The sequence below is a fragment of the Heteronotia binoei genome, chromosome 4 (genome assembly GCF_032191835.1).
Source record: "Heteronotia binoei isolate CCM8104 ecotype False Entrance Well chromosome 4, APGP_CSIRO_Hbin_v1, whole genome shotgun sequence".
In the NCBI taxonomy this organism is placed as follows: Eukaryota; Metazoa; Chordata; class Lepidosauria; order Squamata; family Gekkonidae; genus Heteronotia; species Heteronotia binoei.
The window spans coordinates 229,438-241,900 of record NC_083226.1 but is presented as its reverse complement, the minus strand read 5'-3'; the positions used below and the strand labels follow the sequence as shown (position 1 = coordinate 241,900).

General features: G+C 53.7%; 1 protein-coding gene across 1 annotated transcript in view; it reads right to left on the bottom strand.

The window, feature by feature from the left end:
• Positions 1-12,463, bottom strand: part of PIK3AP1 (phosphoinositide-3-kinase adaptor protein 1) — a gene marked incomplete at its 5' end in the record, with an annotated part of 95,041 nt that overhangs the window by 13,532 nt on the left and 69,046 nt on the right. The window contains 2 exons of the mRNA XM_060236282.1: positions 289-354; positions 1,296-1,475. Coding sequence (XP_060092265.1) covers positions 289-354; positions 1,296-1,475 — 246 coding nt within the window. The remainder of the gene's footprint in view (positions 1-288; positions 355-1,295; positions 1,476-12,463) is intronic.

Below are 12,463 nucleotides of genomic sequence, written 5' to 3'. Positions count from 1 at the left end.
CCCTAAGCCAAGAGCAGAAACCAGGAAGAATGAAAGGTTAGGAGAAAGTTTGTCAAGCAAGTAAACCTAGTTAAATTAATCCTGAAAATTAACAAGAATACATTGAACATGAAAGAAAAAAAGATCAGTCTCGCTACTGTTCAGCACACCAAACAACGACCCCCTAAATTACATTGTCGCTTTTACAGTCAAGAGCTTTTCCACTATGATGCGTGGAAGTCAGACACTGCCCCCCCCCGCCCAACAAGTCTACTGGACCATGCACAGAATGCCTGACTTCTGACTCACCTTTCCTAAGGTTCTCTGAAGACACATAGAGATTCCCATGCCCCTCTCGGTCTTTTCCTGCAAACACTAGACAAAGACAAGTTATTCGAGACATGAGACAATGCAGCAGAGTCATGCCTGCCTTCAAGCCCACAAAAGTCAAGGGAAGGAACTCATTTGCTTGTCGTGGACCAGTGGTGAACCTCAGCCCCCCACGGTGCAGCCAACAGACTGCTGAGTGTCACAATGGGCTCATCGTTGAATGACAGCCAGGACTAAGCAAATTAGATCACTACTGTGGCTTGTAGAAATCAAAACTACAGAACATCTAAAAAGCTGATGGGCCTGGCCTTCTGTCCAAACAAGAATCAGCCGGGCCCGGCCCTGCCATGAGGCAAACTAGGCAACTGCCCTTCTGCGGGCGCCGAATTGGGCACCCACATGACACAGTGACATTATCAGTGCAGGGGGGGGGGGCAGAAGTTAGCCTTGCTAGGGGTGCCAGACAATCTAGGGCCGTCCCTGGAATCAGCTCAAGCTCCAAATCATCAAGACTGATGTGCGCTTCAAACTTTTGTTGGCTACGATCTATGCAAACCTCTCCAAGTAAAGCTAACATCAGTAGAAGAACACAGGGGGAGGATTTGTCTGTAGGGCTGCTCTAATTTCCACGCTGAGTTTGCGGATCATTTTTGTGCATTTGGAGGATGTCAAAAGGAAGCTGCCTCATCCTGAAAGGTCTGTCTTGCCTCCTCGTCTCCGACTGGCAACTCCCCTCCAGGGTATCCATCTGGCAGAGAGAGAAAGGGCTTTCCCAGCACCTCCTGCCTGGTCCTTTGAAACTGGAGATGCTGCCAGAGACTGAAGTGAAGAAGACTTCCTGCCTGCCTGCCAAGCTAAGGCTCTGCTGCAGTGCTGAGCCGCAGCCTCTCCCTCGCAGCAGGAGTCACGAGAATTTCCAGCCCAGCCCCTCCAGAGCTCTTGCTTTTGTACAACAGCAGCTGGATGACTCTTGGGCAATCAATCACCTTTAAGGATATAGGGCTCTTTGTCCTGCTGCTTAGTGGGGTCGGGTCTCGGCACAGGAACCGGAGGCCTGTTGACCAGCTCAGAAGGAAAGCTGTCCTGCTCCACGGTGTGATACACCCCTTCCTCTTCACACAGGTGGTAGATGTCGCCTTTGCAGTCTGGCTCAGCCATGCTGACACCTAGGAAGCAAACGGACAGTAGAGGGAAAGCCCTGCAGGGCTGCCGTCCTCATAAAATGGCAGCAGGTGGTGGTAGTGGGGGGGGGGGGTTGTCCTCTAGCCTCAGCCACTGAATGAGAAAGAAGGGGGGGACTGGAAAAGTTGCCAGAAGAAGGAGACAACTGCAGAAAATGAAACTGGGGGACCAAGAACAGAGGGAAAGGGGGTTTTAAGACCAGGTACTTTGCAGGCCATGGGCTTTCAAGAGTCTTTATTTGATTTCAGACAGCTCTTTTGCCTTAATTTTAATGCGGCTGTTTTCCAATTATCTTGGAGAAATGTGAGTTTATAATGCTTTAAGTAAATATAAACAACAATTTCCCCCCATTCATTCAGTTTTCATAAATATAAATGAAGGGTGCTGATGGGGCTGATCATGATTCTGTTGTGTTGTAACATTAAGGCTGTAGAGTGTGCAGCTAGAGACCTACTCAGTGTCAGAACTGGAGAACTTCAAACAAGACGCGTTATTTTGTTTCAAAAGTTGAAGCGTTTATTGAGAACTACATTCAGCGAAGAAGCAAATTGACTCTGATAAACGGTATGGCTATCGGCGCATTCTTTATACAGGGGTAACAGAAACAATAAAACCTTTTCTCACACTTAGGGAGACAGTTGTCTGTTCCCAGCCCCCTTATCTCCAAGGCGGAGGAAGGAACCCTGCTGTTTTGCTCTGGCAAGCCGGCTTCAAAGGACACCTGCAGATGCTTCCCAGAGCCTATCAGTCACCCTTCGGTGGTTTGGGTTTGTTTGAAATGCAAAGGCATTTGGTTAGTAGGCATAAAGACAAAAGCACTTGGTTAGTAAACCTTTCCAATATGGAGTCGGTCAGGCTAACAGTACTAAATTCAGCATACAGGAAAGTTACAAGTTCTGACATACTGCCCCCCCTAAGCTTTCGCCCTGGGCTTGTGCGGGTACAGCAGGTGGAATTTCTTGAGCAGTTGGGGAGCAGACACATCACTGGCCTTAACCCATTCATCACAGCTAGGGGGGAAATACTTCCATCTTATGAGGTAGTACAACACCCCCCGTTGGACCCTAGAGTCCAAAATTTCCTGCACCTCCTGGTGGCTCTGGCCCTTCACTTGAATAGGTGGTGGCTCTGGAGGGCGAGGGTGCCAAGATGTAGCTCCAGGATCTTTGCAAAGAAGGCTGCAATGAAAAACAGGGTGGATCTTACTAAACATCTTAGGCAGCTCCAACTCTACAGTAACCTCGTTGATCACCCTCTTTATTTTGAAAGGGCCCAGGTACTTGTACGTCAGTTTACGACACGCCTGAGGGAGGGGAAGGTTCTTAGTTGACAGAAACACACTCTCCCCCTCTTTGAATGTCCACTGGGGGGAGTGCTTTCGGTCAAAATGTTTTTTATAGTCCTCTTTGGCACTCTCCAAGTTTTCTTGTATTACCTTCCATCCTTCCCTGATCCCCTCCCACCATTGCTGACACGAGGTCGGTGCTGGGCCCCCTTGTGGGGTCGGCAGTAGGGGGAAGGGTTTTCCTTCGTAGCCATTGACAATTTGGAAGGGAGAGGCTTTGATGGAGCTATGCAGGCTGTTGTTATATCCATATTCTGCAAAGGGCAGTAGTTCCACCCAATTGGTTTGCTGATAATTGACGTACCACCTTAAATATTGTTCCAGCAGCCCGTTCACCCTCTCTGTCTGTCCGTCAGTCTGGGGGTGGTAGGCAGAGCTCAATCCTTGCTCCATGCCAGTGATTTTACAAAACTCCCGCCAGAAGCTGGCAACGAACTGTGGCCCGCGGTCTCTAATCACCTTGTCGGGGAACGAGTGAAGGCGGACCACGTGATGAAAGAACAAATGGGCCAGTTTCTTGGCCATGGGTAGATTTTTGCACGGGATGAAATGGGCTTGCTTTGAAAAAGTGTCAACCACCACCAGGATCACGGTTTTCCCCTGCAAAGGTGGTAGTTCTACTATGAAGTCCATAGAAACTACCGCCCATGGCCTCGCGGCGGTGGGCAGCGGCTGTAAGAGTCCGGGAGGCTTACCCCCCCTCCACTTGGCCATGATGCATGTGGGGCAGGAACTTACAAACCCAGAAATGTCTTTTTTCATTTGCGGCCACCAAAATTGGCGTGCTACTAGGTGCACCGTCTTTACATACCCGAAGTGCCCTGCCAATCGGCTTGAGTGGCACTGCTCCAGAATCTCCCCCCTCAGGCACTTCGGTACGTATATTTTCCCATTGTAATACCACAGCCCTCCTTCCCCCTTCTCCACACCATCCGGCCTCTCTCCCCCTTCCTTCTCTGTTTCCATTTCTAATCGCCTTTTCCCTTCTGGGTCGGGGAGGCCGGTGCTTTTCCCTGATCGAGTAGTGACCCCCCCCCCCCCCGCGATCTGGGACGGGGGGATGAGCAAGTCTACCACGTCCTCCCTCTGGCTCTCGTGCTGGGGCATGCGCGAGAGGGCGCCGGCTAAAAAGTTTTTAGTTCAGGGTATGTGCTTTAGCATGAAATCAAATTTGGCAAAGAATCCTGCCCACCGGATTTGCTTGGCCGTTAGTTTACGTTGGCCGGTCAGTGCCTCTAGGTTTTTGTGGTCTGTCCAAATTTCGAATGGGACTCGCGCCCCCTCTAGCCAGGAGCACCAAGTTTTGAGTGCGTACGTTACGGTGAACGCCTCCTTGTCCCACACCGACCAATTCCTCTGCTCATTTGAGAATTTGCGGGAAATATATGTGCAGGGTCTTAACCCCCCCTCGTCGTCTTTTTGCATTAATATTGCCCCCACCGCGACATCGGAGGCGTCGCATTGCACCACGAATGGTTTGAGCTCATTTGGCTGGGCTAGCACGGGCTTGCTAGTGAATAGTCTTTTCAACTCATCGAACGCCTCTTGGCACTTAGGCGTCCAGTCTAGGCGCGCGCTGGGTTTTTTCGCCTCCTCCCCCTTCCCCTTGGTTTTGAGTAGTTCTGTAAGCGGCAGCATCACCCGGGCGAACCCCTGTATGAACCTCCTGTAAAAATTTGCGAACCCCAAGAAAGATTGCAGCTGCTGTCGGGTTCGGGGGGCTTCCCAACCTAGTACCGCTTGTATTTTGGCGAGGTCCATCGCCAAGCCTTCCCTGGACACTCGAAACCTGAAGTAATCTAGTTCCGTTTGGTGGAACTCGCATTTGCTCAGTTTGGCATACAGTTTATTCTGGTATAGAGTGGTCAACACTTTCCTAACCAGGGGGACGTGTGACTGTAAGTCTTTAGAATAAATGATGTCATCCAGGTACACCACCACCCCTTTGTACAGGTACTCCCTCAACACTTCATTTATAAAGTTCATGAACACCCCCGGGGCCCCCTGCAGTCCAAATGGCATCACTAAGTACTCAAATTGTCCCATGGGGGTGTTGAACGCTGTTTTCCACTCGTCCCCTTCCTTAATCCGCACCCTAAAGTACGCACCCCGGAGGTCGAGTTTTGTGAACACCTTGCCCTCAGCCACCGTGCTCAATAGGTCTTTTATCAGCAGGATCGGGTAGGTGTTGGACATAGAAATCCCGTTTATCCCACGAAAATAGGTGCAAAGTCTCAGGCTTCCGTCCTTCTTCTTCCGGAAGAGGACTGGGGCCGCGTGGGGGGCGGTGGCGGGGCGAATGAAGCCCCGTTTCAAGTTTTTGTCAATAAACTTCCTCAGTTCCTCTTTCTCCGCCCACCCCATGGAGTAGAGCTTGGCTTTCGGTAGCTCTTGCCCCGGTATGAGCTCGTTTGCACAGTCCGTCGGGCGGTGGGGCGGCAGCTCATTGGCCTCCTCCTCACTAAACGCCCGTTTCAAATCCCGATACTCTTTGGGGATCGATTTGACCTCCTCTATTGTCAAACACAGTCTCTCGTTTTGCAGCGGCGGGTTGGGGCCCCATTCCCCCTGCCAGTAGTGGTGCTCACACCTCCAGTCTGGGAAATTGACAATCTGCGCCTCCCATTGTATGTCTGGTTGGTGCCTTGCCAGCCACCCCGCTCCCACCACCACATCGAACGAGGAAGAGGGGGCCACTGTCAGAAATTGTAACTATGATTTCTTTACTTAGCCAAACTGCCTCCATGTTGTAACTTAGAAAGCTGACAGCGGTCATTGACCCGGGCCTCTCTGCTATGCCAAATATTTAGGGCAGTAAGACAGGCGGCAGAGAGTCTCTGCTTAACATCCACAGGTGCCCTTTGAAGCCGAGCCGTTTGGCCTTCACAATAGGGGGGCATCCTCCTTTGCTGATAACGAAGGCTGGGAAGGCTGGGAAGGAGAGACAACTGCTTGGGACCCGTGTGAATTATTGTTTTATTATGCTTTGCTGTGGGCATAAAATGTAACCAACTGCCCAGAATCGCCATTACTGTTATTTCGTTACTATAGTACTGTAGTTCTTCCAATAAAGATTCCTAACTTGCAACAAGTATTGGACTCTTCTGAAGTTCTTCCAAGTTCTTACATTATAACAGTAATCCTTTTGTTTGGGCTTATCGGAGCTGGCAACCTGGCCCCATGGCGGCACTGGAACCAGACAACGGAGAGCCCAATATCCCACCCGACGAGGAACCCCTCGACCCGAAAGTAACCGGAGCGAGGAGGAAGATTAAAGTCCCGGCGCCGTTCTCCGTCGACGCCTTCCCCTCACGAACCTGGAGCCCGCGGAAATCGACGGCCGCTATGGAGGCCGCGGAGCAACGCTACCGACTCATCGCCACAGGCGAAAGGGAAGGGGACGAGGACGAGCCCAGAGACGAAGGGCTTGGGACCTACAGAGGAGGGGACCCGATCCGAACGCTGCGCAACGAACTGTTCGATTGGGTGAGAGAGATCCACGACGAAGTTCATGCCTCCAGAACCCTGATGGCGGAGGAGATGCAACAAAACCTGGGAGCGATCCGCGACCAAATCCGCACGCTCCAAGGGGTCGTGGCAAGAGGACAAGCCCCGGGCGGAGGGCCCGCGGGTCCACCGGCAGGCGCGCCGGCTGGACCCCCGGCCGGAGCTCCGGCGGGGCCGCCGGCTGGCCCTCCAGCAGGGCCACCGGCCAGGCCTCCGGCGGGACCGCCGGCCGGCCCCCCAGCAGGACCCCCAGCGGGGCCGCCGGATGGGCCCCCCGCGGGACCCCCGGCCGGGCCGCCGGCTGGTCCCCCAGCCGGACCGCCGGCCGGCCCTCCAGCAGGTCCCCCGGCTGGACCACCACCGGGACCCCCGGCGGGCCCTCCAGTGGGTCCGCCGGCCCCGCCACCTGTTGGGCCGGTGGCTCCGGTGGCCCCCGTTCGACGTGGGACGGAGAAGCGGTGGAGTACTTCACGATCCAGTGCAACACGTTTTTTACGCACTGGGGAGCGGGGTACCCCACGGAAGCAAGCCGCGTGGCCCACATCGCCTCCCGACTGAGGGGACCGGCCCAGAAGTGGTACGTGGGGCTCTACACGGGACGGAAGCCCGAACTAGCCACAGTGGCCGACTTTCTACAGGCGATGCTCCGGCAATACGGGGATCCCCTACGAGAAGAAAAAGCTGTCGCGGCCCTCCAAAGGATCGAGCAAGGCAACCGCACCACCCGAGAGTACGCCACCGAGTTCATGGGCTACTGCGCGGCAGCCAGGGGGTGGAATGAAGTTATGAAATACACCGCGTTCAAGAACGGCCTGAACGCCAACATCCTGGACCGGTGCTACCACCAGGGACGGCCAGATACCCTCGTGGGGTGGATCCAACTGGCCGGGGAGGTAGAGACCGACCTCCAGCACGTCGGGATGCGTCGCCAGCAGCAACAAAGCAAGAAAGGAGGGAAACTGAGCCCCGCGCCGAGCAAGACGGAAGGGAAGCGGGGGCCCACAACCTCAACCCCGGGGTCGGTAGCGCGAAAGTGCTTCAGGTGCGGGGACCCGAATCACCTGGCCGCAAACTGCCCAGTGAAATCGACCCCTACTCCGACGCCATCCAAAACGACGCCCACCGCGCCGAAGAAGAAAGGCGGACGAGCGAAGGAGCCCAGTCGGGGCACCGTCTCCACTTCCTTGGCGATTGACGAGGATATTACCACCGTAGAAGAATCCAGTGAGGAGTCCTGGGAGCAAGAGTCGGCGGGAAACGACAGCGACCTGCTTTAACCAGTGCCGCGAGGCAGGTCGACAAAACGCCGGCACTACTGACGGTGAGAGTTACCGGGGGGTTGTTGTTCATGGCGGTCACTCTCTTGAACCCAAACTTGAAAAGATTTATGCATGCCCGAGCCCTGATTGACTCTGGGTGCACGAGGGACATCATAACCCCCCGCTTAGTGGAGGCGCTGGGGTTAGCCACGGCCCCCCTTCCCCACCCCATCCAGTTTGAGCAAATGGACGGGACACCGATGAGGAGGGAACCCTGCACCCTAGAAACCCAGGCCATCCCAGTGGGCACTGAAGAACACTGGGGGGTGGAAGCTTTTGTCATAGCCCCTTCCTGCTCTTTCGATGTGGTGGTTGGATCAGGATGGCTAGCAAGGCACCAGCCGGACATTCGTTGGGCAGAGCAAATAGTGCGGTTCCCGGACTGGCGGTGCGAGCACCACCACTGGAGACCCGAGTGGGGCCCGAAGGCGCCCCCGCAGAATGAAAGACTCTGCCTTACCCTCGAGGAGGTGGGATTGATCCCCAAGGAGTACAGGGACTTGAGGAAAACGTTTAGCGAAAAAGAGGCGGACGAACTTCCCCCTCACCGCCCTACAGACTGTGCTATCGAACTCATTCCAGGGCAGACGCTACCAAAAGCGAAGCTGTACTCCATGGGCTGGGCAGAGAAAGAGGAGTTGAGAAAGTTCATTGACAAAAATTTGAAGCGGGGCTTCATTCGACCAGCCACCGCCCCCCACGCGGCCCCCGTACTATTCCGCAAGAAAAAGGATGGGGGGCTTAGGCTTTGCACAGATTTTCGCGGGATAAACGGGATTTCTATGTCCAATGCTTACCCGATCCCGCTGATAAGAGACCTTTTGAACACGGTGGCAGAGGGGAAAATTTTCACTAAGCTTGATCTCAGAGACACGTACTTTCGCGTGCGGATTAAGGAAGGAGACGAGTGGAAGACGGCGTTCAACACTCCTATGGGACAGTTTGAGTATCTAGTGATGCCATTCGGGCTTCAGGGGGCACCAGGAGTCTTCATGAACTTTATAAATGAAGTGTTGAGAGAATTTTTATTTAAGGGGGTGGTGGTGTACCTGGATGACATCATTATCTATTCGAAAGATCTTGAATCCCATGTGCCCCTTGTGCGAAAAGTACTGGCTACGCTCTGTAAAAACAAACTGTATGCTAAACTGTCTAAATGTGAATTCCACAAAACGGAACTAGACTACCTGGGGTTCAGAGTGTCGGGGGAGGGACTAGCAATGGACCCCGCAAAAATCCAAGCAGTCCTGGATTGGGAGCCGCCCCGAACCCGACGGCAGTTACAATCTTTCATCGGGTTCGCAAATTTCTACCGCGGGTTCATTAAAGGATTCGCCCGGTTGATGCTCCCCCTCACAGAGCTCCTGAAAACCAAGGGAAAAGGGGAAGCGGCGAAAAAACCCGGGGCGCGCCTGGCCTGGACGCCAGAATGTCACCGAGCATTCCAAGAACTTAAGCAACTCTTTACCTCTGAACCAATACTGGCTCACCCCAATGAATTAAAACCCTTCGTGGTGCAATGCGACGCCTCCGACGTCACCGTAGGAGCCATATTGATGCAGAGGAACGAAGAGGAGGAACTACGTCCCTGCGCTTACATTTCCCACAAATTTTCTAATGAACAGAGGAACTGGTCGGTGTGGGACAAGGAGGCTTTTGCGGTGATGTTTGCTTTAAAAACTTGGAGATCCTGGCTAGAGGGTGCCCAAGTCCCCTTTGAAATCTGGACCGATCACAAAAACTTGGAGGCCCTCACGGGCCGTCGCAAACTGACAGCCAAGCAAATCCGGTGGGCGGGATTCTCCGCCAAATTTGATTTCGTGCTGAAACACATCCCAGGCACTAAAAACTTCTTGGCCGACGCGCTATCGCGCATGCCCCAACACGAAAGCCAGAGAGAGGAAGTAGTCGACTCTCTCATTCCCCCATCGGCAATCGCGGGAGGGGTCACCACACGTTCAGGGAAAACGACCGGAGCCCCGGAGTTGCCCCATAGGGAGCGCTTTGCGTCAGAAGCAGACTTAGAAGGAGCAGAGCGCCCCGAGGGGCTAGAGCAAGGGGAGGGGGGACTCTGGCTCCACAAAGGAAAAATTTATGTACCAAAATCTATGAGGAAGGAGGTATTAGAGCAGGGCCACTCCAACCGCCTGGCCGGTCACTTTGGATACGTGAAAACGCTCCACCTCATAACCCGACAATTCTGGTGGCCGAAACTAAAAAGAGACGTTTCTGAATTCGTGTTGGCGTGCCCTACTTGCATCATGTTCAAACGTAGGGGAGGGAAGCCCCCCGGTCACCTAGTCCCTCTCCCAACGGCCAGCAGACCCTGGGCGGTAGTGTCGATGGATTTTATAGTGGAACTACCCCTGTCCCAAGGGAAAACAGTGATACTGGTGGTGGTGGACACTTTTTCAAAACAGGCACATTTCATCCCTTGCAAGAAATTGCCCACCGCTAAGAAATTGGCCCAACTTTTCTTTAATCACGTGGTCCGCCTACACTCATTCCCTGAAAAGGTCATTAGCGACCGTGGGCCACAGTTCGTTGCCAACTTCTGGCGGGAGTTTTGCAAGCTAGCTGGCATCGAACAAGGGCTTAGCTCAGCCTATCACCCGCAGACGGACGGACAGACGGAGAGAGTGAATGGGCTTCTCGAACAATACTTAAGGTGTTACATCAATTACCAACAGACAAACTGGGTGGAACTGCTACCATTTGCAGAGTATGGGTACAATAACAGCCTCCACAGTTCCACCAAAACCTCCCCTTTCCAAATCGTCAACGGCTACGAGGGGAGACCTTTCCCTAACCTCCCCCTTCCGGCAGCACCAGAAGAACCGACTTCCTGCCTCCAATGGTGGGAGGGAATAAGGGAAGGGTGGAAGGTGATCCAGGAAAACCTGGAAGAGGCAAAAAGGGAGTACAAACGATACTTTGACAAGAAGCATGCCCCACAGTGGGACATGAAAGAGGGGGACACGGTATTCTTATCCACAAAAAACTTGCCCCTTCCGCAGGGGTGTCGCAAACTAGCTCTCAAGTATTTGGGTCCATTCAAAATAAAGAAGGTGATCAATAAAGTGACTGTCGAACTGGAGTTACCCAAATCCCTTAGTAAGATCCACCCTGTTTTTCATTGCAGCCTTCTTCGCAAGGATCCTGGAGCTACGCCATTCCATCCCCGCCCCCCGGAACCGCCGCCGACATTAGTGAAGGGTCAGAGTCACCATGAGGTGTTAGATATTCTAGATTCTAAGGTCCGGCGGGGGGCGCTGTACTATCTCATTAGATGGAAATACTTTCCCCCTAGCTGTGATGAATGGGTAAAAGCCGCTGATGTGTCTGCACCGCAATTGCTAAAAAAGTTTCACCTACTGTACCTACACAAGCCCAAGCCGAAGGTCTTGGGGGGGCAGTATGTCAGAACTTGTAACTATGATTTCTTTACTTAGCCAAACTGCCTCCATGTTGTAACTTAGAAAGCTGACAGCGGTCATTGACCCGGGCCTCTCTGCTATGCCAAATATTTAGGGCAGTAAGACAGGCGGCAGAGAGTCTCTGCTTAACATCCACAGGTGCCCTTTGAAGCCGAGCCGTTTGGCCTTCACAATAGGGGGGCATCCTCCTTTGCTGATAATGAAGGCTGGGAAGGCTGGGAAGGAGAGACAACTGCTTGGGACCCGTGTGAATTATTGTTTTATTATGCTTTGCTGTGGGCATAAAATGTAACCAACTGCCCAGAATCGCCATTACTGTTATTTCGTTACTATAGTACTGTAGTTCTTCCAATAAAGATTCCTAACTTGCAACAAGTATTGGACTCTTCTGAAGTTCTTCCAAGTTCTGACAGCCACCACGAACACTTCTACGCCCCAGTGCTCTTTCGTCCCCACTGGCACCGCCTGGGTTTCTTCCGTGCAGGGTTCCCCCTTCATCACCGACCCGTCCATCTGTTCGAATTGGATCGGGTGGGGTAGTGGGGATTTGGTAGCCCTAGCGCCTTTACTAGGCGGGGGGTGATGATATCTCTGGTGCACCCCGAGTCTATTAAGGCCCGGACGTGCATGAATCTCTTTAACTTGGGGTTTAGCAGAGTCACGGCCATAAATAAGAGTTCCCCAGTTATTCTCACCGTCATTGGTGCCGTCGCTTCCTTGACCTGCCTCGCGGCACCCATCAGAGCAGGTCGCTGTCGTTTCCCGTCAGCTCGGGGTCCCAAGACTCCTCACTCGACTCCTCGATGGTTATAGTATTCTCGTCAATCGCCATGGAAGTGGCGACGGCGCCCCGACTGGGCTCATTGGCTCTCCCCCCCGCCTTTTTCAGGGCCGTGGGCTTGGGTGGTGGGGTGGCGATCCATGGCTTTTCCGGGCAGTTGGCCGCCAGGTGCCCCGCGTCTCCGCATCGGAAGCATCTCCTTCCCCCCGTCGCTCCCGGGGACGCCGCGGGTGCTGGTGCTCTTTTCCCTTCGGCCTTCGCAGGGGTTGGGCTCGGTTTCCCCCCTTTCTTCATCAGTTGTTGCTGGCGGCGGATCCCCACGTGCTGCAGGTTCATCTCCACCTCGCCTGCTAATTGGATCCAGCCCACCAGGGTATCGGGTCTTCCTTGGTGTATCGGTCTAGAATGTTGGCGTTCAGCCCGTTCTTGAACGCGGAGTACTTCATTAGCTCGCTCCAACCCCGCACTCTCGAGCAGTGTGTCATGAATTCAGTGGCGTACTCTCGGACGGTGCGGGCTCCTTGCTCGATGCTCCTGAGGGCCTCAACCGCTTTCACCTCTTGCAGGGGGTCGCCATACTGGT